Here is a 26684-nt window from a genome sequence, read left to right as displayed (position 1 = left end):
TAAGCGTCCGACTTCAACTCAGGTCACAATCTCGCGGTCCGCGAGTTTGAGCCCCACGTCGGGCTCTGGGCTGATGGCTCAGAGCCTGGAGCTTGCTTCCGATTCTGTGTCTCCCTCTTTCTCTGCCCCTCCCCCGTTCATGCTGTGTCTCTGTCTCAAAAATAAATAAACGTTAAAAAAAAATTAAATAAAAATAGGATTATCAACAAATGCATCTGCAGTGCCATATGAGCTCAAACCTAATGGATAAGAATGAACCAAAAATGTGAAAAGATGGAGGAAATATTCCAGATAAAGAGAACAGCAAGTATAAAGACCAAGAGATATAAAAAGGGCCTTTGTTATTTCAGATAGGAAAACAAGGCCAATATATCTGAAAGATAGTGGGTGAGAAAGAGAGAGGCCATTAGACTCCCATTAGCAAAGAGTATTGGGTCATGTAGTCCATTGTAGGACATGGAAGTAGGTTGGATGTATTCTAAACAAAGGAGAAGCTTTTGAAGGGTTTTAAGTATGACAGTGCTATTTAGTTTGTGTTTTTTTAAAGATAATTCTAGCTGTTGCATACTGAATGGATTGAAAGGCATGAGAATAGTTAGGATGTGAATGTAATGGCCAGAAGGCAAGGATCATGGCTCGGGTGAAAATTGTAATCATGAACATGAAGTAAACAGGTGCGTGTATTCTTTTTAGAGGCAGAAGAGACAAGGCTTGTTAATGGATCAGAATAGAGAATTCAGATAAAAAGAAAAATCAAGGACAATTTCTAAGTTTACAGCCTGACACAATGAATTGATGTTGTTGCCATATTCAGAGACGGTGATTGATGGGGGAGCCTAATGGTTTTTTCCAACGTTTTTTTTTTTTTTTTTTTATTTATTTTTGGGACAGAGAGAGACAGAGCATGAACGGGGGAGGGGCAGAGAGAGAGGGAGACACAGAATCGGAAACAGGCTCCAGGCTCCGAGCCATCAGCCCAGAGCCCAACGCGGGGCTCGAACTCACGGACCGCGAGATCGTGACCTGGCTGAAGTCGGACGCTTAACCGACTGCGCCACCCAGGCGCCCCGGGAGCCTAATGGTTTTGAAGGGAACTGAGGGCCTTATTTTATATGTAACAAATTTGAGGTATCTTTTGAGGTGAGAGGTCTCAGCTGGAGATAGGTATTTAGGAATCATTAGCATATAGGCAATATTTAAGAGAGAAAGGGAGGGATAATTGGAAGGTAATAAATACCCTAGGAAAGAGTGAGGGTAGCTAGAGAAGACCGAGATCGAGCCTCTAAGTCTTTCCAGAATTTGCTGTCATTTAAATAGTTTGGGCCAGGAGGAGAGCCTGAGAAAGTGTGGCTGATAGGTGTAAAACCTGAAAAATACAACGTCAAAGATTCCAAGAAAAACAAAGCAGTTTAAGAAGAAAGAGTGCTACTGGGAGGTACAGAATAAAATGAAAAGCCATCCATTAGGCTGAGCTACATTTGTAGCCCTCAGTGGAGTAGTGAGAAACTGGTTCTCTGATCCAGTTTTAGCTAGAGATGCCTTCTGAGCTCATCTTCTTTAAATATTGAGCCCACCCGTCCCCTATGTCAAATCAGTAGGCTAAACGCTTTGATATGGAATGGATACTTTTTAATAATGTTTGTTACTAAAAAATACTTCTCACATATACAGCGTCTGCCTCAAGCTAGTGTTCATTGTGCGATTTGCCTTGGAATTGTCCTTACACCATCAGGCATATTTCTCAATGAAACATGTTGGAAAGCACCATAATAACCAATGAAACTTGTGTTAAATGAAGTGAACCACCTCCATTCTGGCTTCACTGTTTATCAACTATCATTTTTGAACTCTATAAAGAAAGAGGGGGTAGAAATAGAACATTTTGTGTTAGTGAAGAAGATTTTGTGTGGAGTTACTTATGAAACTTCTTGCACTTTTTCTACTAGGAGGCAGAATGGAAGTCATTTTGGTTAGATCAGAAGCAAAGCACAGCACAAAAACAGCAGGTGACAATTAAGGAAGCCTAGTTCAATGTCACTGAGCCAAAATACTTCCTTCTCAAATGGGAACTCCAATAGTTCTTTCCACAACAGTCCTGTAGAGGAAGTGTAAGAAAGTACAAATGTTTTTCTGTCAATAGTCTGCCATACTGTTTGATCAGCTTCTGTTTGTTAGGTCAAGCTAGCTCCTATTCTCCTAGTTTTAGAAGACATGCCCTGAAGAGTTGTTCTAAGTTTTTAAATGGCCAGGAATATTTATTTTAAATAAATTTGTTTTAATGAGGTACAAACTCAGTGAGTAGCCAGAAAAGAGAATTTTGCATATGGAATTGAGAATTTTGCATTTGGAAAAGAGAATTTTGCATTTCGAATTGAGAATTTAAAGTCAGAACACTTCACTTTGATTAGCAGCACACAGAAGACATTTGATACTTGATTCAAAAACATTCAACTTAGGGGCCCCTGGGTGGCTCAGTTGGTTAAGTGTCTGAGTTTGGCTCAGGACATGATCTACTGGTTTGTTGGTTTGAGCCTTGCGTCAGGCTCTGTGCTGACAGCTCAAAGCCTGGAGCCTGCTTCACATTGTGTCTCCTTGTCTCTCTGCCCCCCCCGCCCCCCCCCCCCCACAAAATAAACATTAAAAAAATGTAAAAAAAAAAAAAACTTAAAGGTGGCTTATTTGAAATTTGTGAAGTCACGATTTGTTGAGGATTTCCATTTAATTGAGCTTTACCCACCAGCTTCTGTGCATTTGTTCTCAGGCTCTATGAGAATGTTTGGTATTAACATTCCAGAATCTGCACTCCCATTTAATCCTCTTCCCAAAAAAGCCCAACAAAGAAAATGCATTTGTGGAAGTCACTTTTGTTTATATAATGAAGCAAAAAGAGCTAGGGTGATAGGAATAAATTGACAAGTGGTAAATACAGGATTTTGAAAGTATTTATTTGTAATCTTATTTCCCCATTAGAATCAAAGTTCCATGAGAACGGCTCTCTGGGATCATTTACTTATCACTCTATATTCAAAGACTAGAATACAGCTTGGCACAAAGTGTAATCAGTAAATGTTTGTTAAATATATTTTTCATTGTCTCATTTTATCAGTCTGGTACTTTTCAGAATCAATAACATCACCTCCAGCTACATATATTTAACATTATTTAGTTAATGATTAGAAAGTTGAACTAGTTTTCAGTGCATCTCAAGTCTGCTGTAAGCACCTCATCTTTTGTTTTTGTTTTTATTTTTCCCTTTTAGGCCTCGGTGACCATTATGTATTTTGAGCACTATTTTCTACTTGTACCAAGATGATAGTGATAGTTAGCTGCTGCTACTTCATGAGCATATTGAAAGGAATAATTGGATGTTTAAATGTTAAAATTATTTAGTGTTTCTCCTGGATAAATGAAAGGCACTGTTTTTTATCATTAATTTTATTATGAAACTGAATCATCTTCATCGATACAAATTATTTTCATCAGTATATTTTATAGTCCTTTAATGAGAAACATTGTGATTAGATGATAAAAAGCAACTTGGATCAGTGAGTGAAATGCTGAAGATCTGGAATGGCTTCATTAAGGAGTATTTAATTTAGTGAAGGCAGAACATGTACAAAGTTAAAGAATTTAACTTGAGGGGACCTGTGTAAGTTATTTTCTAATTAGAATGCTATACATTCATTGTACACAGTGACTTGCAAATGGAAGATGTATATGTGTAGAATGTAGTGCTGGACACAAAATACTAAAATTGAAGGTAATAATCTAACACTTTAATGATTCAGTCCATTGTGAGGCTATTGCGTATAATTGACCAACGCTAGTACTTAGAGATCAGATGGTATTACAACGTAATATCTTCATTTGTAAACCTCAGATGATAGCACACTTGCTTCCAGAAGTAAGTTCTTCTGAATTGTGTATCTTCCTATTTGGTTATTTTAGCAAACACAGCTGTTTGATTGTGTCTGTATATGTGTGTATGCATGTGTATGTGTTCACATTTTGACATTCAGAGCTCTCTGACCATGTCTTGTTTGTGGTCACAAATTTCTTCTTTCCTGTTTACCTATTCCTCTTCTCTTACGGTGAATGAATTTATTTTTATTGTGTTGTTCCTAATACGAAATCTGTGAGAAATGACCTAGATTTATTCTGCTCGGGGTTTCTAAATGACATCCTTTGTCATTTTTTTCATAAAACTTGTAAAAGGCTGACCAGACTTTGTGAGTGTACATTTATGCATCTGTTATCTCTGAAATCCCACTTCTTTCTGATTATACATGATATGCATTATAATCTGCTATTTCAATTTCTGCCTTTCTCCTGGCAGAAAACTGACCTGAGGTTTAGGCAGTGGAGGCTCTTGTTTAGATTTTCTCAGAGGTGTTTCAAGGTTGTGCCTGCCAGCTGGCTAATCAGACTTTTGGGAGGTTGATTGCCCAAGATAAGAACAGTTCTGTTGAAGACACCCGTTTCCTGACAAACTCATTCCCATTGACTTGTTAGGGGTGAGGACATACTGAAACATAACTTTGTGGAACTTCTTTTTTTGTTGTTGCTTTTAGATCTTCACAGGTACTTTTATTATAATATTGATGACAATATCTACCTATAAAGTTAGTGCTGAATAGAGAGTGTGGAAATTATAGGTAGGACAAAAGAGAAAAGGAAGATTATTTTTAGCTTCACCAGTGTACCCATTTCACTAATGTCTTGAAGTATGGTTCCCTCGTCTTTTCTAAAGAAAAAAACATTGGGGTGCTTGGGTGGCTCAGTGGGTTAAGTGCCAGACATCAGCTCAGGTCATGATGTTACAGTTTGTGGGTTCGAGACCCGCATCGGGCTCTTTGCTGACAGCTCGGAGCATGGAGCCTGCTTTGGATTCTGTTTCTCCCTCTCTCTCTCTGCCCTTCTTCTGTTTGTGCTCTGTCTGTCTCTCTGTCTCTCTCAAAATTAAATAAACATTAAAAAAATATTATTATATTCTTCATAAATTATACATTCTATTCTTTCGATGTTACAAAGAATTCATTTTTATATTTTATCAAATATTCTTCAAAAGTAACGTTTTGAATGGCTTTGTACTATTCATATCCAATTATATATTTGATCGTTTCTACCTCTCAAACTGTTAAGCCACTTGGAATGGTCTGAATTTCTTTTCTTTTTTGTATGATAATTTTTTGGTTTCATAAATACTGGTTACATTTTACATCAGGTTTGTATAAATCATCATTTAAATTTCTGATTATTTCTTTGTGGTGAATTCCTAGAAGGAAAATTAGTGGGTCATTGAATATGAATTTTCATAAGGTTCTGGTAGACATTGCCAAAATATTTTTCATAAAATTTGGAACCAACTGATAGTCATCCAGCAAAGTAGGAGCTTGTCCAAATCGGTGAAGCCTCTGCATCTTTGGTTGTTATTTTTCTGTCATTCTTTGATAATGTAGTAGGCAAAGGAATATAATTTAAAACCCACATCTGTATTTAATTTGCATTTCTTTAATACTGAATTTGCATTTTCATGTATATTTACTCGTCATATGTCATTTATTAGAAATAGAAATCACTACTCTTATGGAGAATATCATTAATATTTGGTAATGGATCACAGGGTCATTATTTTAAAAATGACTCTGAGATACTTGGTTTTTATATGCACTAAAGGTAACATTTTTGACAAGAATGAAGGTAAAGTACTAAGAACTCTGATGCACGGACTGGGTTCTAGTTCTGATTCTGACTAGCTTTTGAACCTGCCATCAAACCAGTGTGAAGTTCCGTTTCCTCATTTGAAAAATAATGGAATTTCAGTGAATGATTTGTTCAGTGAATTATTTGTTACATTATATCCATCAATATCAAAATTCTGATTAGTATAAAAACACTCATCAGAATCAGTGTTATTGTTCATGAAATAAAACATTCTAGCAGTATCTATCAGTTCTCAACACTTTCATTCTGAGATGTCTTTAAAGATTAAGTTAGAAATTATTAATTTAAATGTTTGCAGCCATGAAACCGTTACATAGTAGGGTTTTAGTACAAAGATTACTTTCATCAAATTGTAAGTTCTTTTTGGGGAGTACAGGCACTTCTTTCACTTCATACATTTTAATGTCTTGTAATAAAAAAAATGTAAATCACATCCCATCGTTCTCACCCTCCTCAAATACTGTGGTACTCATTATCTGTAACATTATGTTGTACGTCAGTTGCTGTCTTACCCAATTCTCATCAATTTCTATGGCTTTAACTACTATATTCAGTTTCTCGACAAATATTTAGGTGCTCACAAAGTCCCAGGCATTGGCCTACGTGCAATTATCCTGAGTGAAGATCATCACAAGTCATGAAATTTCTTTTGGTTTCTCATACATTGCTCAGTCCCTAATTATTTGTTAGGTGGCTCATCCCCTGAATACCTGTAATATAACAAAGGCTAAGCATATTCTATGATACATAATAATTGCTTTGTAAATATTTAATAAATGATGAATGACCTTTCCTTCCTACCAGCTTCTTGTGGCTTCCTGTTAATAGTACTAATGGTCTCCTACAACTAGATCTGTTTTTGTATTAGTAACACAAAAAACAACAATTGCAATATAGCAACAATATCAAGGTCTAATTAAGTTTACAGTATTTTCTAAGCATTATTGCATTTGACCTTCACAACACCATGATGAGTTTGGGACTCTGGTTTTTATTTCACAGATTAGGAAATGGAAATAAATGGTGTTAAGGGTTTTTCTTTACAAATATAAGTATTTAGGTACAGATTTTTAAAATTCCAAATCCAGATTCAGAATTGCTCATTCTTTCATTCTATCACACTCTCTGCTAAAAAAAAAAAAAAAAAAAAAAAAAAAAACAAAAAACTGTTAATTTTAACTTTACAAGTGAATTGCATCCATTGAATTTTATCAAATGATGAAATCATTGCTCGGTATTTGAAATGAAAACACAAAGGTGAATGTATCACTTACTTAAATAAGAGGGAACTATGCTGGTCAACAACAGTATCTCAAAATAGAGTTGTCTTGGGTTTGAGGGAAAACTGGGAGGTCAAGAGGTGTACATCTGTGAGCAATCAGAGATGGGAATAGGTTGAGCTCACGTTTAGAAGCATGGTTGGTTATTCAGGTGAGACCACTGTTAATTGGATTGCATTCAGAATTTTGTTCATTGGAGTGATTTCACTTCTGATCAGACAACTTTCAAAAGGGAGGGATTGCTAATGTTGGCTTGAGGAAGCACAGTCAAGACCATCTAGTCAGGTAATTGTTAATTGATTAAATGAGTCTGAAACTTGTGTTGGTGGCTACTTGTTACTATGACTACAGAGCAAGTATTTCCCTCCTGTCCTCCTACATTTTATTCTCAGTTCATTCATCTTTGTACCCTCAGGGCTTAGGACAGAATTTTATATATAATTATTTTCAAAGACTGCTAAGTAAATGATTTGAAATCCAATGAAGTTGTTTTGGACCTATCTTAGAATTTCTGCCATGCGTTTTTTTGTTTGTTTGTTTTTTTCATTACAAAGTCTTGTTTAGTTCTCTAACACCTCCTATCTGGATTGGGTCCTAGCTTCCAGCTTCCCTTCAGGTGTTTTTCTCCTTGACCCCATTCTACATTTAATAGTTTTACTTTACAAAAAAAAATCAGTGCTGTCACACTCTTGGTCAAAAGTAGTCAGTTACTGTCCAACCTATTGAACTAAGTTCAAAATTTCTACTGTGCTATGGATGATCTCTCTACATTTCACATATAACATACACATTGTATCTTATTATTCACTATTCTCCTGTCTGTGGCTAAGATACCTGAAGGCACTATTCCTGGGATGTTTCTAATCTCTTACCTCTGCACTTTTGCTTGTGCTTTCCCACTGCCTAGAATACCTTTCTCATTCCCCCGTTTCTAGCCAATGAATTCCTATACATACTTATTTCAGTGTCCTAGTCATAAGACTTTTTTGGTCCCCTACTAGTATATAATTTCTTCCTTTCTCTGAACATATTTAAGCACTGGTTGTACCAGTCAGAGGAACACATTTTAAATTCTGTTCAGCAATGTAATTATTTTGTACTTTTCCCATTATTTATTTATTGAACTATTGCAAATTGTGAGCAGAATGCATGAATTCTCTGTCTTGTTAATCTCCTGTATAATCTATTATAATATTATAAATACAATAGGTCCTTAGTACATATATGTTGAAGTAAATTAACGTATTTTGGAACATCTAAGTTCCTTTCTTTAAGAAAAGAAATAGTGGATTCCATCTGCTGGTACAGCTAAATCCACATAACCTCAGAGATGGGAAGGTAATATATTGGGGCAAAAATGTCAATAACTTGGCCAAACAGTGTATATTTATTACAATGATTGATATTTATGAATATTTGCTTTCATCCAAAAGATGTTTTGTGTAGATAAAATGTACTATAATTTTTGACATTTGTTTGTGGTAATAGAAATAATTCCTGATTGATTTTTACCTTTATTTTTAGCATAACATATATTTGAGGCTGAAAATATACATACACACTTTTATGTATCATATAGCAGTAAATACACATAGATCAACCTTTTTGGATCCAGTGTCTTTCTCACAGCATAATTGTATTTAATACACTAAAAATAGAATTCTAAATTATGCTCATTACAGATAAAACTGACTAGTTCATAGTGAGAAGAAAGAAAACATTTTTGAGTTTCAAAATGTGGTGAAGAATTGTGGTATCCACCATACAATGAACACTTGAAAAACAGTTATCAAATGAAGGGGAGATTTTAGTCTTTGGAATTTCAAAGCCAAGTTAGTAAGATTTCTGGTTCTTCCTAAAAAATTACTGGCAAAAACTTACTTTTTTTAAATGTTTTTATTTATTTTTGAGAGAGAGACAAGAGTGCAAGCGGGGGAGGGGCAGAGAGAGAGAAGGAGACACAGAATCTGAAGCAGGCTCCAGGCTCTGAGCTGTCAGCACAGAGCCTGATGTGGGGCTCGAACTCATGAACCGTGAGATCATGACCTGAGTCGAAGTCAGACACTCAACTGACTGGGCCACCCAGGTGCCCCAAAAACTTACTTTCACCATCTGGTGGTTAATAATTAAATTATAATAAGGAGCAGAGAATATGTACCATAAAACTTTGTACCTCCCAGCCTTATGCATTTAAGTGCCCAGTAAGTATCTTTAAGGGAAAAAATAAAAGGCAAAACAATTAAGTGGCAGATAATAAAGCAGTCTGCTTCTTGTGTAATTTTTTTCAACCCTTGTTACTGAAAGTATAGTCTTCAAGCCAGCAGCTTCACTATCACTTGCAACCTTATTGGAGATGCAAAACCTCAGGTTCCACCCCTGACCCACTGAGTTTGATTCCGAGCTTAAAAAGATCCCCAGGTGATTCATATGCACATTAAAAATTGAGAAGTACCGTGTTATACTATGGATAGAGGCAGACCGGAATATTAGTTAAATTTTTCCTCTTCTGTAATTCTTTTAAAAAATATTTTAAAAAGAGTTGTTCTAATTAATCATGTTCCTGATTTTTGTGAAGGCATGGACGAAGTGACTTATTCAACTTACATTTATGTTAGTGGACTCGAGATTTGACTGTTGGCTTTTTTAGTCACAATCAGAATACCTGACCAGAATATACATATTTAACTTAAAACAGATCTTTTCATGCTAGCTAAGATAAATTTATGGCAAGAAAAATGCCTGGCACATTGCTCCGTAGTTGTTTTGGCCTCCCGCCAGGATTTATGTTTTAACACTTCTGGGATTAATGATACACTTCACATAAAGGATCATTTTTACATCTTGGTTCCCTGGAATGAGCGCAGTGGGTAAATTGTAATGCCAAGTAGCAAAAGAACCTTTTGAAGGACCTGCCACTTACTATGTGTGTGATTACAAATTATTATTGACTTTAAATGCTGGGTTTCTTCAATACCCTGGATGTGGCAAAGGACATAATGTCAGATCAACTTTTATGTGAAGGACTTCTAAATTTATCTCTGGAGTGTGAGAAGGAAGGTAACATCTGACTCTAACAGATGTACCGAAATGTAAATACACGTTTTTAATATACTTAAGGAATATTACAAATCATATACATATGGTATATTGTTTTATTTTATGTTTATTGTGGAAATACATGGTTCATTTCAACACAGAGACATACTTCGCATTTTACATACTTAATCACCAGCAAAAATTTGATTAGATGGTGTAAGCTTTCTTTACTGGACGCCAAGGCATTAAGCTCTTTTGTATAATTGTGTAATTACCAATGCACTATTGTAATTGACATGTTAATATAGCTTTCCATGGAAAGGAAGATATAATCTTTTATTTGTGTTTCTTATCTAATGAAAACCAGTCTCTTAGATGGGCTAGTTTGGCAATTTGACTTAGGAAAAAGTATTACGGAATGAAGTTTTTATGTGAACAAGGAAAAGAAATTAACTTTAGTGCTCCTCTCATTGGTCTGCCAAATTGGAAGGACAATTTAGGCCTGATTATCATGTTCTAATTAGTCTCTGGAGGACATTCATGGGCAATCGAGTGCTCATTAATGTGTCTTCTTGCTGTAACATTGATTTGTTCATTCCCCTTTCAGAGACTCAAATATAGAAACCAAAAATTGATGTGTGGTGTTAATGTGCTTACAGATGTTGCTACCACTTATCCAGATAAGAAGTCCATCTTAATGTATGTCACATCACTCTTCCAAGTTTTGCCTCAACAAGTGAGCATTGAAGCCATCCAGGAAGTGGAAATGTTGCCAAGGCCATCAAAAGTTACTAGAGAGGAACACTTTCAATTACATCATCAAATGCACTATTCTCAACAGGTAAAGTATCAAAAGAGTAACTGATATCAGTGATACTTTCTATTGTATATGCATTTTTAGCCATCATACATGTACATATCTATTGTATCTATGGATATACACACAAACGTGTCTACATAGCACAATGCGTGTGTGTGTGTGTGTGTCTGTGTCTATTTCTTTATCCATCTACATATAGGTATCTATAGGCATCTATGAGTAGATGGATAAACTCTGTAAACCTCCTAAATTTTAACTGATAGAATGGATTATAATATTATTTTCAAAGCACATTATTAAAATACTCTGCCAGGCTGCCAGGGTGCCTGGGTGGCTCAGTCGGTTAAGCATCTGACTTTGGCTCAGGTCATGATCTTGCAGTGTGTGAGTGTGAGCCCCGCATCGGGCTCTGTGCTGACAGCTCAGAGCCTGGAGCCTGCTTCAGATTCTGGTGTCTCCCCCTCTCTCTGCCCCTCCCATGCTCATGCTCTGTCTGTCTCTCAATAATAAATAAACATTAAAAAAATGTTTTTAAGTAAAAAAATACTCTGCTGTTGATAGGCACTATATTATAAGAATATGGAAAACAATATATTGCATATATAAGAATATAGAAAACAATGTATTGTGTAAAACGAAATAAAATAAAAGACAAAGTCATATATGTATGAAACTTTTCTATATGAGAACAAAGAACTAGAGCAAGAGCAATGGCAAGCACTCTGTTTAATAATACTTTCTTATTTTTAGTGGCCACCTGCTGATACATTAACAAATTTTCATTACTTAAGGTAACGTTTTTGATAAAAGTAGTTTAAAATATTTAAAAAAAAGTTAAATGGAGAATACTTATAAAGATTTTTATTATTGTACAGAATCTAGTAGGATTCTTTTGTTACATGGCTTGTTCTTACTCCCAGTATTGGCTGTTTGCGGTGTTTTCTTTTACTTTCTTTGACACATGCAATGATGAGAAAACCTTTTAAAAAGAAACCTTTTTAAAAAAGCCTTTTATCAAAATTTCTGCTGAAGGCGTGGAAAGCTAATCTTAGGCCTAGTTGTTTCACTCTACCAAGATAGTTCTATATTTAGGTTATGACAGCTCCATTTCTTTCCAGGATATTGACCTGATGGATTCTGGTTTTGTTTACTTGGAGTTCAGAGAATATTGCTTTTGGGTGCCTGTTTTTGCCAGATTGAAGAGCACCATCCCATATTAGTGCTGGAGTTGTGTCAGCATGGAATCCTTAGAGTTGACTCCCACTCTCATACCTTCCCTGATTACCATGACGTTGAGCACCAGAATTCTTGGAGTATACCAGTTTCTAATCCAACTATGTGCATTTCAAATTAGACAGTTCACCTCACTGTTTCCATTTAATGTTTGTTTTTCTAGTGTGTTGAAAAGCATTCCTTCCAGGGTTACTTATGATGTCTCCTCCTCCCCTCTGTCCCCTTCCCCCTAACCCTACTCTGCAGATCACAGTCAGTCTAGCACAGGGCTATGAACGAACTCCTTCCTCTCCTAAGCCTCGGTTCAAGAGCTATGCCTACACACAGGCTGCTTATGTCACCACCTCTGACCCCACAAGGAGCCCACTTCCTTCACAGGTCTGTCAACATTTACTCTCCGTTCTACAAACCAAAGAATTTCCTCATCCAAGATAAGCTAACATGGCTTTTGTTTGAATTTTGCAGTGCCTTTTTTCTCCTTCATCAGGAGCTGTTTCATTGTTCCCAGTTGTATTAGATGTTGTCACGTGATGCTCTTTTGTTATTGAGACTTCTCTAGGTGTAACATGTGTTGATTCTTCATGCATGGGCATTCTTAGAATAGTGGTGTGTGCTTTCATTATATAGTTACCCGTGAGATTCTCTTTTTATAAAAGTTCCCAATGGTTACCCAAAAATGCAAACATCATTGAAGGCTTATATATGTAATTTTTAAAAGAGTAGAAAAATGGAAGAAATTTACTCGTCACACTATTTGGGGAAATGTTTCTAGATATATGATACCGAAAGGAAATAGATATTCTGTATAGCTGTTCTTATTAGATTTTCATTCTGGAAAAATGTGTTTATTTTCCTTTTCAGAAAAATATAACTATAAGCTTCTTCATATGATACATTTTAATTTTGCTGATTTAAACATGTATATAACATGCTCTGTACTATTTATACAAGAAGGTCAGTCACACCCAAAGCAGGTCAGATTCTATGCACCATTTAATACTTTCCACATAAAGAGTCTGCTCATTGGAGGCTTCCATGTTGTAGTGTTGTAGGAAACCTAAAAATACAAGAAATTAGAGCATGGTATATGTTAGAGCATGGAAATGAAAGATGTTAGACTTGTGTGATTTCCTAGAATTTCTCTTTAGAAGAAAACTATTTTGTTTAATAGACAATTTGAAAAGTTCTTAAGAAAGTGACTTTTATCAAAAATGTAGTTTGGGGTGCCTGGGTGGCTCAGTCGGCTGAGTGACCAACTTCAGCTCAGGTTGTGATCTCGAGATCTGTGAGTTTAAGCCCCGCATCAGACTCTGTGCGGACAGCTCAGAGCCTGGAGCCTGCTTCAGATTCTGTGTCTCCCTCTCTCTCTCTGCCCCTACCCCTGCTTGCATGCTTGCGCACGCTCTCTCTCTGTCTCAAAAAATAAACATTAAAAAAAAATGTAGTTTTGAATGGGAATTAAGAAGAGGAATTAATGTAGTTTATGAATGGGAATTAAGAAATCATAGAGCTGATCCTGTGTGGTGAAAAATACATTTTTAGAGGCTCATCGATTTTTTAAAATAGTGGTTGTATTTAATTAGTGATTATTAGTGATTATTTTGCACAGTTAATTTATGAGTAAGGCTAAAATTCTTAACCAGGGAAGCATATTTCAGGGCGCAGTTATGCCCTCTATCCTTGGCTAGGTTTCTGGCAAAGCTGAACAAAGGAGACTGGGTGAGAACATTTGTGTGACTCAGACTCATTTCGAGTTAAATTCCCATCCATGTTTCTACAAAGGTTAGTTGTATAATCTTGAATAAGAAACTTAATCAGTTTTCTCATTATTAGTAAATAAAAATAGTTCTGCCAGACATTACTGAGTGTTGCCATATGCCAAGTATGCATATTATGTGAACTAATCAAATCCTTATAACATTTCTTAGAGATAGGAGATGCTATTTTGACCCCATTTTAAGTTTCAGTGTATCTGCCCTTTTCTTTCTCTTCTTCCTCCTCCTCTCTCCTACCCTCCTCACTGCCTGACTCTCTAGACTCTTTTCTTCACCACCTTCCCATTGAAACCTCCAAGAAGTAAAGAAAAGCAGTGGCTCCTAAAATAAAGGAGCATGAGCCAAGACAAAGAGATAAGTCCTTTTTCCTCTTCATTATCACTTTATTGAGCTGCCTTTTCCAGAAGGTTTTCTCCAGTGCCTCTTCTGGCAGCACATTTTTACCTCATTACCAGCTCATTAAGGCCCTGCTCAGGTATGACTCCTTAATGAAGTAATTATAAGTGGACCTAATTTTGCTAGACTCTGTTTGTTCATTCTACCTTTGTATAAATTTTACACAATACATAATGTGTCATAAAATAAAAATATGCAACAAATTCACTTACCTGTTTTATTTAGCCTAGGCCATTGAAATAAACTTAATGGTATCCTTTAGAAAAGAAGCATGATTCACAGTTGGTGAGGAATGATACGTTTTGCCTGCTTCTATAGGAAGCACATCAGAAGATGATGTTACATGTAGTTAGGTTTGATAAGTTTATATCTTAACTATGTACTAAGAAAAAAATTTTCTGAAGTGGTTCTCAGAGGGGCTGAGCCCATACAGTCCCCTACAAGTTGTGTCTGATTTACTTCAAATGCACTCAAGACAGACTAGACTGGACTCCATTAGGGAGTTGGATTAGGGAGAAGGGGGTGAAGTTTTCCGTAATAGGAGAGCAAGCTATGTGGGTGACTGTCCCCGATGGAAAACATAAAATTTATGAATTATCTTAAAAGCTCCTGATATATTAGAAACATCAATTATGTCCATCTGTCCTAAACTTGAAAAATGTAATTTATAACCTTTGTAGTTTGCAAACCTGTTGGGGTCAGGCAGTCTGACCTACCTTAGGATTCCTACCTGTAAATGCATTTTTCTCATAATTTGCCAAGAAGAAATACTAACTGGTTTCCTTTATTTTACCCCAGGTTTCCTTTATTGTAACACTTTCCTGCCATCCATCCTTGGATGGGGGACATTTTTTTTAATGGTTATACTTAATTCCTATATTTATGAGTTTGATCATGTCTCTCATTCTACTCCTAATTTTATATCAGAAATACTCAATATCTTGGGGCGCCTGAGTGGCTCAGTCGGTTGAACGTCTGACCTGGGCTCAGGTCATGATTTCGCTGCACATGAGTTCAAGCTCCACGTCGGGCTCTGTGCTGACAGCTCGGAGCCTGGAGCCTGTTTCAGATTCTGTGTCTCCCTGTCTCTGCCCCTCCCCCACTCATGCTCTGTCTCTACCTCTCTGTCAAAGATAAATAAACATTAAAAAAATGAAAAAAACAAAAAGAAATACCCAGTATCTTTTTCACCTTCAGTTTCTTTCTCTCTTGGCACCTAACCCTGTTTAAACCTCCTCTGGACACTTAGACCCGTCTGCATAATACCTCTTCCCAAACACATCACTCCACTTTATCTTGCTCGTATTTCATATATTGTTATGTGACTCTTTCTTTCATTTATTACCTTCTGTAGAATAGTCTATGGTTTATTCATTTATTTATTCAGCAATTACACTTCATCAGCAAATCAAATGTCATCTTTTCAGCTTTCAGGCTTTTCACCATAATTGAAATAACTTCTCACAGCCTCTAGACTCATCAGGTTCTTCTCTATCTCTCTTCTCTATCTCTTTCATTATCTGGCTGTTTCTCCCCTTGTAACTCCCGTTGTATAAGATCTCTTGATCCACTTATTACACCCTCTCTCTTATCAGTATGATGTAATTTCCTGGCTTCAAGCTGTATGCAGATGATCACTGTTATCTGTGTTTTCACCCACTTCCAATATCTTCTGAGTTACCACCACATCTCCAACTCATTTTCAACTCTTGGGGATATATTTATACTTCGATGTGCACTGATTTCTTAAACCTAGCATGTTCTGAAGTGAATTTGGTTTCATTGCTCACAAACCTGTTTCTTGCCCTTTTTTGTTATTTAAGTGAGAATGTTAGCAGTGATTGAGACTTAAATGTGTGACATACTCTTTGGTCTCTATATTGATCTGATATTCATTAAAGAGACATGCAAAGTCAATTCATTCTTTACAACATAGCTCCATCAAGTTATGTCCCTGATGTTATGTCCTCTGGTTCAGGCCCTCAATACATGTCTTGTAGATTACAGAAATACCTTTGCAGTCAGTATCACTATCTTTTTCTTAGTCCCTGCTAAATCAGATTAAATTTCCATATTAACAGCTTTAGTAATATCACTCACAAAATTTTTTTCACTTCCTTTTGCCTTTATAACAAGTCTATTCTCTTAAATTTCATCTAGGAACTCCATGATCTATTATCTATTTATACTTTCATGCTTATTTCACAGTAGCCTATTTCATGTTTTCTTTATTCCAACCAAATTAAATCACTTGCTGTCCTCCATCAGTGCCAAGAAGTTTCCCATCTTAGCGTTCTGGGATCTCTCAGCCTAGAGTGACTTTTGTCTCCTTTCAATTGGGTACTTTAATCCAGATTTCATGACCTAACCACTAAGTGGCAGAGCCTAGATTCGTGTTCAGATTTATCTAACTAGAAGCTAATGTTCTTCATACTAATACTGAATGTTCTTTACTATTATATGTATGAATATGAATAGTTCTTTACTATATATGTATGAATGCAGGATTACTTACACATGGAGTATTCATTTATGTAATCATTTAACACTTTTTAAAAATTTTATTCATTTAAATCAACGTTAGTTAACCTACAGTGTAGTATTGGTTTCAGGAGTAGAACCCAGTGATTCATGACTTATAGACAACACCCAGTGCTCATCCCAACAAGTGCCCTCCTCAGTGTCCATCACCTGTTTAGCCCATTCCCTCCCCACCTCTCCAGCAACCCTCAGTTTGCTCTCTGTATTTAAGAGTCTCTTATGGTTTGTCTCCCTCTCTGTTTTTATCTTATTTTTCCTTCCCTTCCCCTGTGTTCATCTGTTTTGTTTTTTAAATTCCACATGAGTGAAATTATACACTATTTGTCTCTATCTGACTGACTTATTGTGCTTATCATAATACACTCTCATTCCATGCATGTTGTTGCAAATGGCACGATTCGTTCTTTTTGATTGTTAAGTAATATTCCATTGTATATATACATACCACATCTTCTTTATCCATTCATCAATCGATGGACATTTGGGCTTTTTTCATATGTGCCAGGTATTATTATAAGATCGAGTAATTGATCAGTAAACAAACTTACAAAATAATTCCTGCCCTAATGGAATAGCATAGCCTTATGGGAGAGTCAAAATAGGAAAAAGGTAAGCATTATGAATAAGTAAAATAGTATTTCAAATAATATGCAAGTAATATGTATTAAGTAAAGTAAAATTTAGTAGTAATTACAATAGTGCTAAAAAGAAAAAAAGGGGGAGTAGAATATGCAGTATGTGGCAATTGGGGTAGTCAGAGAAAATAAATTTTGTATAAATACTGGAAAGCGGTGTGGGTCTCCGGGAGAAGACAAACCCATGAGGAGGAGATACAGATGGTGTAAAAGCCCTGAGTTGTGGAGATACTTGGACTACTCAAGGAGAGGTATGGGTGAGGGGCCCGGTGCTGGGAGATGGTATCTGAGCTGTAGTAGTACACCAGATCACACAAGGCCCAGTAAGTAGTGAGGACTTTGGTTTTTTATTACCAGTGAGGTGGAAAGCTATTGGAGGAACATTATTTCAACATGGCTGCTGTGTGGCAAATAGACTAAAGGAAGCAAGGATGGAAGTAAGGGGACTAGTTAGAATGTAGTTGCAATATTCCACACAACATTTGAAAGGAGGTTGGATCTGCAGTAATTTCTTTTTTCACCCCATTAAAATTTTTTAACATAAAATTTGGTATCTTGACCATTTTTGTTTGTTTGTTTGTTTTTACTCGACTGTTTGTAAGTGTGAAGTGGTATTAAGTACATTCATAAAATTGTATAGCCATTGCCATCACCGTGTATTTCCAGAACTCTTTTCATCTGGAAAAATGGAAAGTCAGTATCCATTAAACAATAAGTCCCTTTGATATCTTCCCCTTAGCCCCTAGTGATGCTACCATTCTGTTTCTATGAGTTTAACATTTTGTCTTTGTTTTTATTCTTTTAGATTTTACCTATAATGAGATCATGCAATATTTGTACTTCTGTATCTGGCTTATTTCACTTAATATGATATCCTTCAGGTTCATCCATGTTGTCACAGATGGCAGAATCTTACTCCTTTTTAAGGCTGAATTATATTCCATTCGGTATATATACACCACATTTTCTTTCTCCATCCATCCATGTATAGACATTTAGATGGTGTCCATATCTTGGCTATTGTGAATATTGATACAATGAACATAGGAGTGCTGATATCTCTTTGAGATACTTTTTTCATTTTCTTCAGATATATATATCCAAAAGTGGGATTGCTGGGTCATACGGTAGTTATATTTTTTTTTTAATTTTTCAGGAACCTCCATACTGTTGTTTTTTTTTTATATAATGGTTCTATCAATGAGTATGATGCATAGTAGTTGAATTCTAGATAATGTTTTGGACAACCTAAGGATTTGCTAATACAGTGTAGATTGCCTGTTGCTTCATTCTTAGAGAATATTGTGTTATAAAGAAATCAGAACTTCTAAGAGGTGTTAAGCATTAATTGTAAGTAAACTAATAATTTATGAAACCCTTGTGTTAAATTTAGCTGATTAGTTGAGCTCCAGGTGAGGTATGGGGTTGTTGAATCAGTATATTGTACAGCTAAAACTAATATAGCACTTGATTTTAATTAGCTGGTATTAAAATAAAAACATAAAAAAATTAAAAAAACAGGTGCTTCTGGGTGGCTCAGTAGGTTAAGTGTCCGATTTTGGCTCAGGTCATGATCTAGCAGTTTGTGAGTTCGAACCCCACTTTGGGCTTTGTGCTGACAGCTCAGAGCCTGGAGCCCATTTCAGATTTTGTGTCTCCCTCTCTGCCCCTCCCTCCCTTCCTCTCTCTCTCAAAAATGAATAAACATTAAAATTAAAAAGCTAAAAATAATAATAAATTAAAAAAATTAGCTGATAAGGAAGCTAATAGCTTGTGAGACATAGGCATAGATCAAAATGTATATTAATTATAGATAGCCACATAACCTAGTACACGTGGTAAAAAATAGAGGGAATAAATAATGGAATACACAAAAGTGTTACTTGTGGATAGAAAGAGATGAAAAGACCAAATCATAAGGTCTGATCATATCATCTCTGTGTTGTTAGCTACATCGTTCCTAAATTGGCTACCCGCTGATGATAGTCTCTATGGTCTCATTACGATCTCCCAGTGTTCAACATAAAAATGCAAATAATTCCCATGGCTCTTTAGCAAACTAATTGATGAGCTACAGCTATGGTCAGGTATACGTGTCCCTGTATCTCTCTAGTAGAACAAGTATATGTGGTGGCCTTAGACACCTTCTGTCTATTGTACCCCCCCCCCCATCAAATCTCAACTTTGGTTCTGTCCACTGCACCATCATCAGGAAAAATTGATAGAGCAAAACATATGAACATTGTACAACCCAAGATTTAAATAGTGTGGTCCTTCCCACTGTTTGGTCTTACCCTATCTGCATTCCCTGCCTCCCATTTCTTTCATCTTGCTTCTTGCTATATGGTTTAAAATTATTTAGTAAATGATAGGATTTAAACATAACAATTTGGTCACTGAGCCTTTCGGTTTCATAATCTCTGGGATGGCATACCTGGTAGCAGAATTGGAGGCCACCACTGCATCAAGATGTTGCTCTACATGACACAGTGGGTGTGAGTTATGAAAGAATTCAAAGAACCAAGAATTACTGCAAAGTGTAGTCTTAGGCAATGGGAAGAATGGAGTTGCCACTAAACAAGACGGGATAATCTATAGGAGGAGCAGTTTTGGAAGTCAGGTTAGGAGCTTGCTTTTGAACATGTTAATCGTTATTTTTTAATTTTTAAAATTTGAGGCATAATTGACATAAAACATTATATTAGTTTTATATGTACAACATAATGATTTGATATTTATATATATTGCAAAATGCTCCTAAGTCTAGTTAATATCTGTCACCATACATAATAACAGAATTTTTCCTTTGATGAGAACTTTTAAGATTTATTCCCTTAACAACTTTCAAATAGGCAGTACAGTATTATTAACTATAATCTCCATGCTGTACATTATATCCCCATGACTTACTTATTCTGTAACTGGATGTTGGTACCTTTTGACTCCCTTCACCCATTTTGCTCACCTCCCCACCCCTGCCTTTGGCAACCACCAACGTGTTTTCTGTGAATTGGTGTTATTCTTTTTTAAGATTCCACATATAAGTGGGATCATACAGTATTTGTCTTGTTTGACTTATTTCACTTAGCATAATACCTGCTAGGTCGATCCATATTTCTGAATACTCGGAAGTAGGATTGCTTGATCACATAGTAGTTCTATTTTTAGTATTTAGAGCAACCTCTGTATTGTTTTCTGTAGTGGCTGCAACTAATTAACGTTCCCACCAGGGCGCCTGTCTGGGTGGCTCAGTGGGTTAAGCCTCTGAGTCTTGGTTTCAGCTCAAGTCATGATTTCACGATTTGTGAGATCAAGCCCCACATTGGGCTCTGTGCTGACAGTGTGGAACTTCCTTGGGATTCTCTGTCTCCCCTCTCCCTGCCCCTCCCCAACTTGCACGGTCTCTGTGTCTCTAAAATAAATAAATAAAGTTAAAAAAAAAAAAAAAAACCTTACCACCAACAATGCACGAGGGTTTCTTCTTCCCACATCCTCACCAACACTTGTAATTTTTTGTGTTCTTGATAATAGCCATTCTAACAGGTGTGAACTGATAGCTCATCATTTTGATTTATATTTCCTTGATGATTAGTGATGTTGAGCATCTTTCCATGTGCTTGTTGGCCATCTGTATGTGTTCTTTGGCAGGATATGTATTCAGATCTTCGGCCCATTTTTTAATCCAATTATTTATTTATTTATTTATTTTTTTCACTATTGAGTCGTAGGAGTTCTTTATATATTTTGGATATTACCCCCTTATTGGCTACATGATGGGCAAATATTTTCTCCCATTCATTTGGTTTCCTTTGCTGTGTAGGAGCTTTTCAGTTTGACGTAGTCCCGCTTGTTTATTTTTGTTTTGTTTGCCTTTGCTTTCAGAGTCATTTTCAGAAAATCTTCCTCAAGCTCAAGGAGCTTACTGGCTCTGTTTTCTTTTAGCCGTTTCATGGTTTCAGGTCTTACTTTCAAGTCTTTAATCCATTTTGAGTTAACTTTTGTGTATGGTGCAACATGGTGGTCCAGTTTCTTTCTTTTGCATGTGGCTATTCAGTTTTCTCAGCATCATTTATTGAAAAGATTGTCTTTTCCCCATTGTATATTCTTAACTCTTTTGGCATAAATTAATTGTCCATGTATACATGGTTTATTTCTGGGTTCTGTATTCTGTTCCATTGATTTATGTGTCTCTTTTTTTGTCAATACCATACTGTTTTGATTACTATAGCTTTGTAATATAGTGTGAAATTAGGGAGTATCATGCCTATAGTTTTATTCTTTCTTAAGATTTCTTTGGCTACTCAGGGTTTTTTGTGGTACTATACAAATTTTAGAATTGTTCTAGTCCGTGAAAAATGCCATTGGAATTTAGGTAGGAATTACATTGTATCTGTAGATTGCTTTGGGTAATATGGACATTTTAATATTAATTCTTCTAATCCATGAGCATGGAATATATTTCCATTTAGTTATATTCTCTTCAGTTTGTTTCATAAGTGCCTTACAGTTTTCAGTGTACAGGTCTTTCACCTCCTTGGTTAAATTTATTCCTAGGTACTTTATTCTTTTTGATGGGATTGTAAGTGGGATTGTTTTCTTGATTTTTCTGTCTTACAGTTATTAATGTATAGAAACACAGTGGATTTCTCGATATTGATTTTATATCCTGCAACTTTACTGAATTCCAACAGTGTTTTGTTTTGTTTTGTTTTGTTTTGGTTGAGTCTTTCGAGTTTTCTATATATAGTATCATGTCATCTGCAAATAGTGACTTTTTTTTTACTTTCTTTTTTTTTTAATGTTTATTTATTTTTGAGAGGGACAGAGACAATGCGAGTGGGTTAGGGGCAGAGAGAGAGGGAGTCACAGAATCTGAAGCAGGCTTCAGGCTCTGAGCTGTTAGCACAGAGCCCAACACAGGGCTCAACCCTTGAACCATGAGATCATGACCTGAGCCGAAGTTGGATGCTCAACCGACTGAGCCACTCAGGTGCCCCATATATATATTTTTTTACTTTCTATTTGATTGGATTTTATTTCTTTTACTTGTCTAATTGCTCTGGCTAGGACTTCGAATAATACTATGATGAATAAAAGTGGGGAGAGTGGGCATCCTTGTCTTATTCCTGACCTTTCACCTTTTCACCATCGAGTATGATGTTAACTGTGGGCCTGTCATACACAGCCTTTGTTATGTTGAGATATATTCCCTCTCTACCTCCTTTGTTGAGGTTATGATGAATGGATATTGAATTTTTTCACACACTGTTGCTGCATCTTTTGAGATGATCATAGGATTATTTTTTGTTTTGTTGATGTGATATATTATGTTGAACAAGTTAATCTTGAGATGCTCATGAGACTTGCATATATATATAAATTTTTTTTAATGTTTATTTTTGAGAGAGAGAGGCAGAGAGACAGAGCATGAGTGGAGGGAGGAGCAGAGAGAGAGGGAGACACAGAATCCAAAGCAGGGTCCAAGCTCCGAGCTGTCACATCAGAGACCGACGTGGGGCTCAAACCCACGAACCGTGAGATCGTGACCTGAGCCAAAGTTGGGCGCTTAAAAGACTGAGCCACCTAGGCGCCCCAAGACTTGCATATATATAAATCTGGGTTTCTTAGGTCAGAGTTGAGGATAAGTAATTTGAAGGTCATTAACAACATAGATAGTATTTAAATCCATTGTCCTGGAAGAGATCACCTAGGAAAAAAAGCACAGTAGATAAGACATCCCAATACTTAAGGATAAGAAGGAACCAGCAAAGGGTATAATAAGGATGGCCAAAAGGGGGAAAGGAAAAAGGAGAAGGGTGTGGTATTCCAGCAGCCAGGAGAAGAAAGTGCTTCAGGGACAGGACGTTATTTTACAGGATTAAGTATTGCTGATTACTTCAAGTAACAGTGGGCTTGAAAATTAACCAGTGAAATGTCAATGAGGTAGGGTCCCTGGGAAGTTCCTGATATATAGCAGTTATCACAGTGGAATTACTAATAACATCTCTGTTCAATCCGCAAACTCCCATTTTGGTCAATAAGTTACATGCTCATTCTAGCCAATATTCACTTTGCTAAGAACAATTCCAGTGGATTGTGTGTTTTTGTGGGGATATCGCTGATCAGAGCGGATTCAAGATAGAATGAAAGTGATGGGCTACCTGCATTAAGGCACTTAACCCTACACTGAAAAGTTTATGTCCACATGGACAAAAGCATCTTTCTTTTGGATTACCCCATCCTGCTAACTGACAATGGGTCTGTATATTGCTTTCCTCTTGCTGATGTAACAAATACCCACACATTTAGTGGCTTAAAACAACACAAATATATTATCTTAGAGTTTAGAATTTCAACATGGGTCTCGGCTAAAATCAAGGTGTTAGCATGACTGCCTTCCATCTGGAGATTGTTGGGGAGATTCCATTTCCTTATTTTTTCCAACTTTTAGAGGCTGCCCACATTCCTTGACTCATTCCTCTTTTATCTTCAAAGATAACAAAGGCAAGTCAAGGCTTTATCATATCATATCACTCTGACCTACTTGGCTTTCTTCCTCTTCTGCTTTTAAGAACTTAAGATGACATTGGGCCCACCTGGATAATCTAGGAAAGTCTACTTATTTTAAGACAGGCTGCTTATCAAACTCAATTCCATCTGCAACCTTAATTCTTCATTGCCATGTAGCGTAACATATTCACAGGTTCAGGGATTAGGACATGGAAGTTTTTGGTGGAGGGTGTTTTCTGCCCACTGCTGTCTAATACCATGGGATGCAAATCTGAGGAAGGCATCCATTACCTGCAAGCTAACAATAAATGTGGTATAACCTGGCTTTTCCCAGGTGCCCCCAAGTATCAAGTTGTTCCCTTCCTCCTTTCTTGGCTGCACATGAGCTCCTTCCTTCTTCCAGAGGTATTGTGAAACCACCCTTAGGCCAGAATCAGTGTAGAAGAAAAAGAAACAGAGAAACAAAAAAAGAAGGACATACCTATATTTCTGCCTACAATGGCCTTATTGATCTTTGTTCCTTCCAATGGCTTTGGGCCCAGATGTCTACATTCATTTAGAAAATATTTTGAGCTCCAAATGGAGTGTCCCCTTCTCTCTCTAACAGCTCACAAAGTAAGGGGGTCAGGCCTCAGAAAGTTATTTATACTTCGCTTACGCTCTTATAATTCTCCAGGAACACAAGGGGATCATACTGCTAGCATTCTTGCAAAAGAGGCACATACCAAAAGATGAGGTACCTCTCATCTTTTACTACCGTTTGTAGTTTTTACAAGACTTTTGAATGCATATCTCATTTGACCAGTATGGTAAACCTATGGGATGATTTTATTAGACTCATATTTTAAAGTTGGAGAAATTTAAGTGGAATAAAGGATTTGGTCAAGCAGTGAGTAGCTGGCAAAACTGGGCCTCAAACCAGATGTCGTGACTTCTAGTATAGTTTTGATGTTTTACTAACAGCCCCACCAGTTACAGGAGCTGTTCCTTTGTCATCATCATTTTCCTTAGTCTTTTAATATTTCTAAGTACTAAAAAGCATTTGGAAAGAAAAAGAAATCTCTCCTTTTTTTCTCTTTGTCTGATGAATAGTAGCTATCACCTTCCTGGGGTTATGCCTACCAGCAATAGGACAAGTAAATAATTATTTATGCATTTATGAAATATGCACCTGAGCCTTTCAAATAGAGATACCAAATGTAAAGTATATAGAAACACTATAGAGAAGTATCATCCATATGAAAACATCCGTGAACATCACAAAACTAATAATTTTATCAGAAGTAAGATTAGTTCTTGTAGTAACAAAGGGGGAAAATAGGAAAACCATATTTGAACCATATCTTCAAAATAGTTAAATTTGGAGTCTGGAAAAATAGAGTTATCTTTAAATCCTTTGAATGGTAAATATAAAGTATAAGGTTAAGTGGTGATACCATGGATAACACTATAAATAGCTAGAAATGGCATTTAGGTAGTCACAAACTAGAAGAAAGGAAAAGGAAGCACCCATCATGCAAATTGCTCGTGCCTTCCGTGTTTGTATCTATTTAGACATAATTCATGCTTAGAGCTAAAGCTCTACCCCTGACATGGTCCAGTTCCACAATTTCATCTACCTACTCACTGGTAGTTTGCACCCATGGATGTCTTACCATAACTTTAACTTCAGTATTTTCGAAGCTGACTTCATCTTTGTCCATGATGCTAGGAGTCTCTTTTGACATTTATTCCTATGCAGGCTTGAACCTATCTAGCCATGTATGACTCCTCCTCTCTGCACTCCGTTATACCTAATTAGTCCTCAATTTCTTCCGATTGCCCCTGTGAATTATTTCTAGCATCTTTTTCTTCCTGTCTGTTAGCCTGGATTTTAAGACTTTCTCTGATCTGGCAAACCTTGTCAATTTTATCTATGACTCTTCTCCTGTGTATGCTCCCCCTTACATCTAGGTCTTACTTTATAGCATGCCTTTAATTTATGCTATTCAATCAGTTTGTTTCCTCCTTCTTCCCATTGCCTCTTTCTCTTTCTGTTTTTGGTGCATACATGTCGGTTTCTACACACTCTCACATCTGCATAGGGATTTTGTGTAAAAATGACTAGCTTTATACTAAATGGCATGTTCTAGGGGTTGAATGATTTAAGAAAGTAGTCTCGTCAAAAGTTCTTCATGTCATATTCACTCAGCTTGTTTTTAGTATAGCATATGCAGAAATATGATTTAAACATAAAAAGGATAAAAGCCAGTTAAAAGTAAATGCTTTTCCCACCCTTGCTACATTGTGTGTGCACACATGTGTAATGTTGGAAGTATTTATAGTTTTCCTTCCTGTGAGAGAGACTGGGCATCTTCACATGTGCATAAGAACCAGTAGGGTTTCTCTTTCTAGAAAAATTTTCATGATTCCCAATTTTTATCATTTGCAGTAGTGTATTTTCTGATCAGTTTTGAGGAATTACTTACATATTAAATACATTAGCCATTTTTTGTGTGTGTATAACATGAAATGCAGATAATTTTCACAGTTTGTTACTTGCCTTTTGAATTTATTTTTTTTCTCCATTGAAAACATTATTATTTTATGTTGTTGGGAATTCTTTAATCTTATATTTTGTGGCTTTTTTTTCTTGGCACCAGAGAGGTCATATTTATAAAAGGGCTCTGCTGTTGAAAGGATGCTTTAAAAACCTTCTCCCATGGCTTCTTTTAGTTCTGCTTTTTAAACTTTG

General features: G+C 36.3%; 1 protein-coding gene across 16 annotated transcripts in view; it reads left to right on the top strand.

Annotated features, from left to right (window-relative positions):
• DMD (dystrophin) overlaps positions 1–26684 on the top strand; it is a 2138536-nt gene that overhangs the window by 599081 nt on the left and 1512771 nt on the right. For 15 of the 16 annotated variants that reach the window (XM_058713880.1, XM_058713887.1, XM_058713891.1 and 12 more), the window contains exons 8-9: positions 10700–10881; positions 12340–12471. In XM_058713880.1, the coding sequence (XP_058569863.1) occupies positions 10700–10881; positions 12340–12471 (314 nt within the window). The remainder of the gene's footprint in view (positions 1–10699; positions 10882–12339; positions 12472–26684) is intronic. The other variant, XM_058713888.1, reaches the window with a different exon arrangement.

The sequence above is a fragment of the Neofelis nebulosa genome, chromosome X, assembly GCF_028018385.1.
Source record: "Neofelis nebulosa isolate mNeoNeb1 chromosome X, mNeoNeb1.pri, whole genome shotgun sequence".
In the NCBI taxonomy this organism is placed as follows: Eukaryota; Metazoa; Chordata; class Mammalia; order Carnivora; family Felidae; genus Neofelis; species Neofelis nebulosa.
This window is presented reverse-complemented; position numbering and strand designations above follow the sequence as displayed.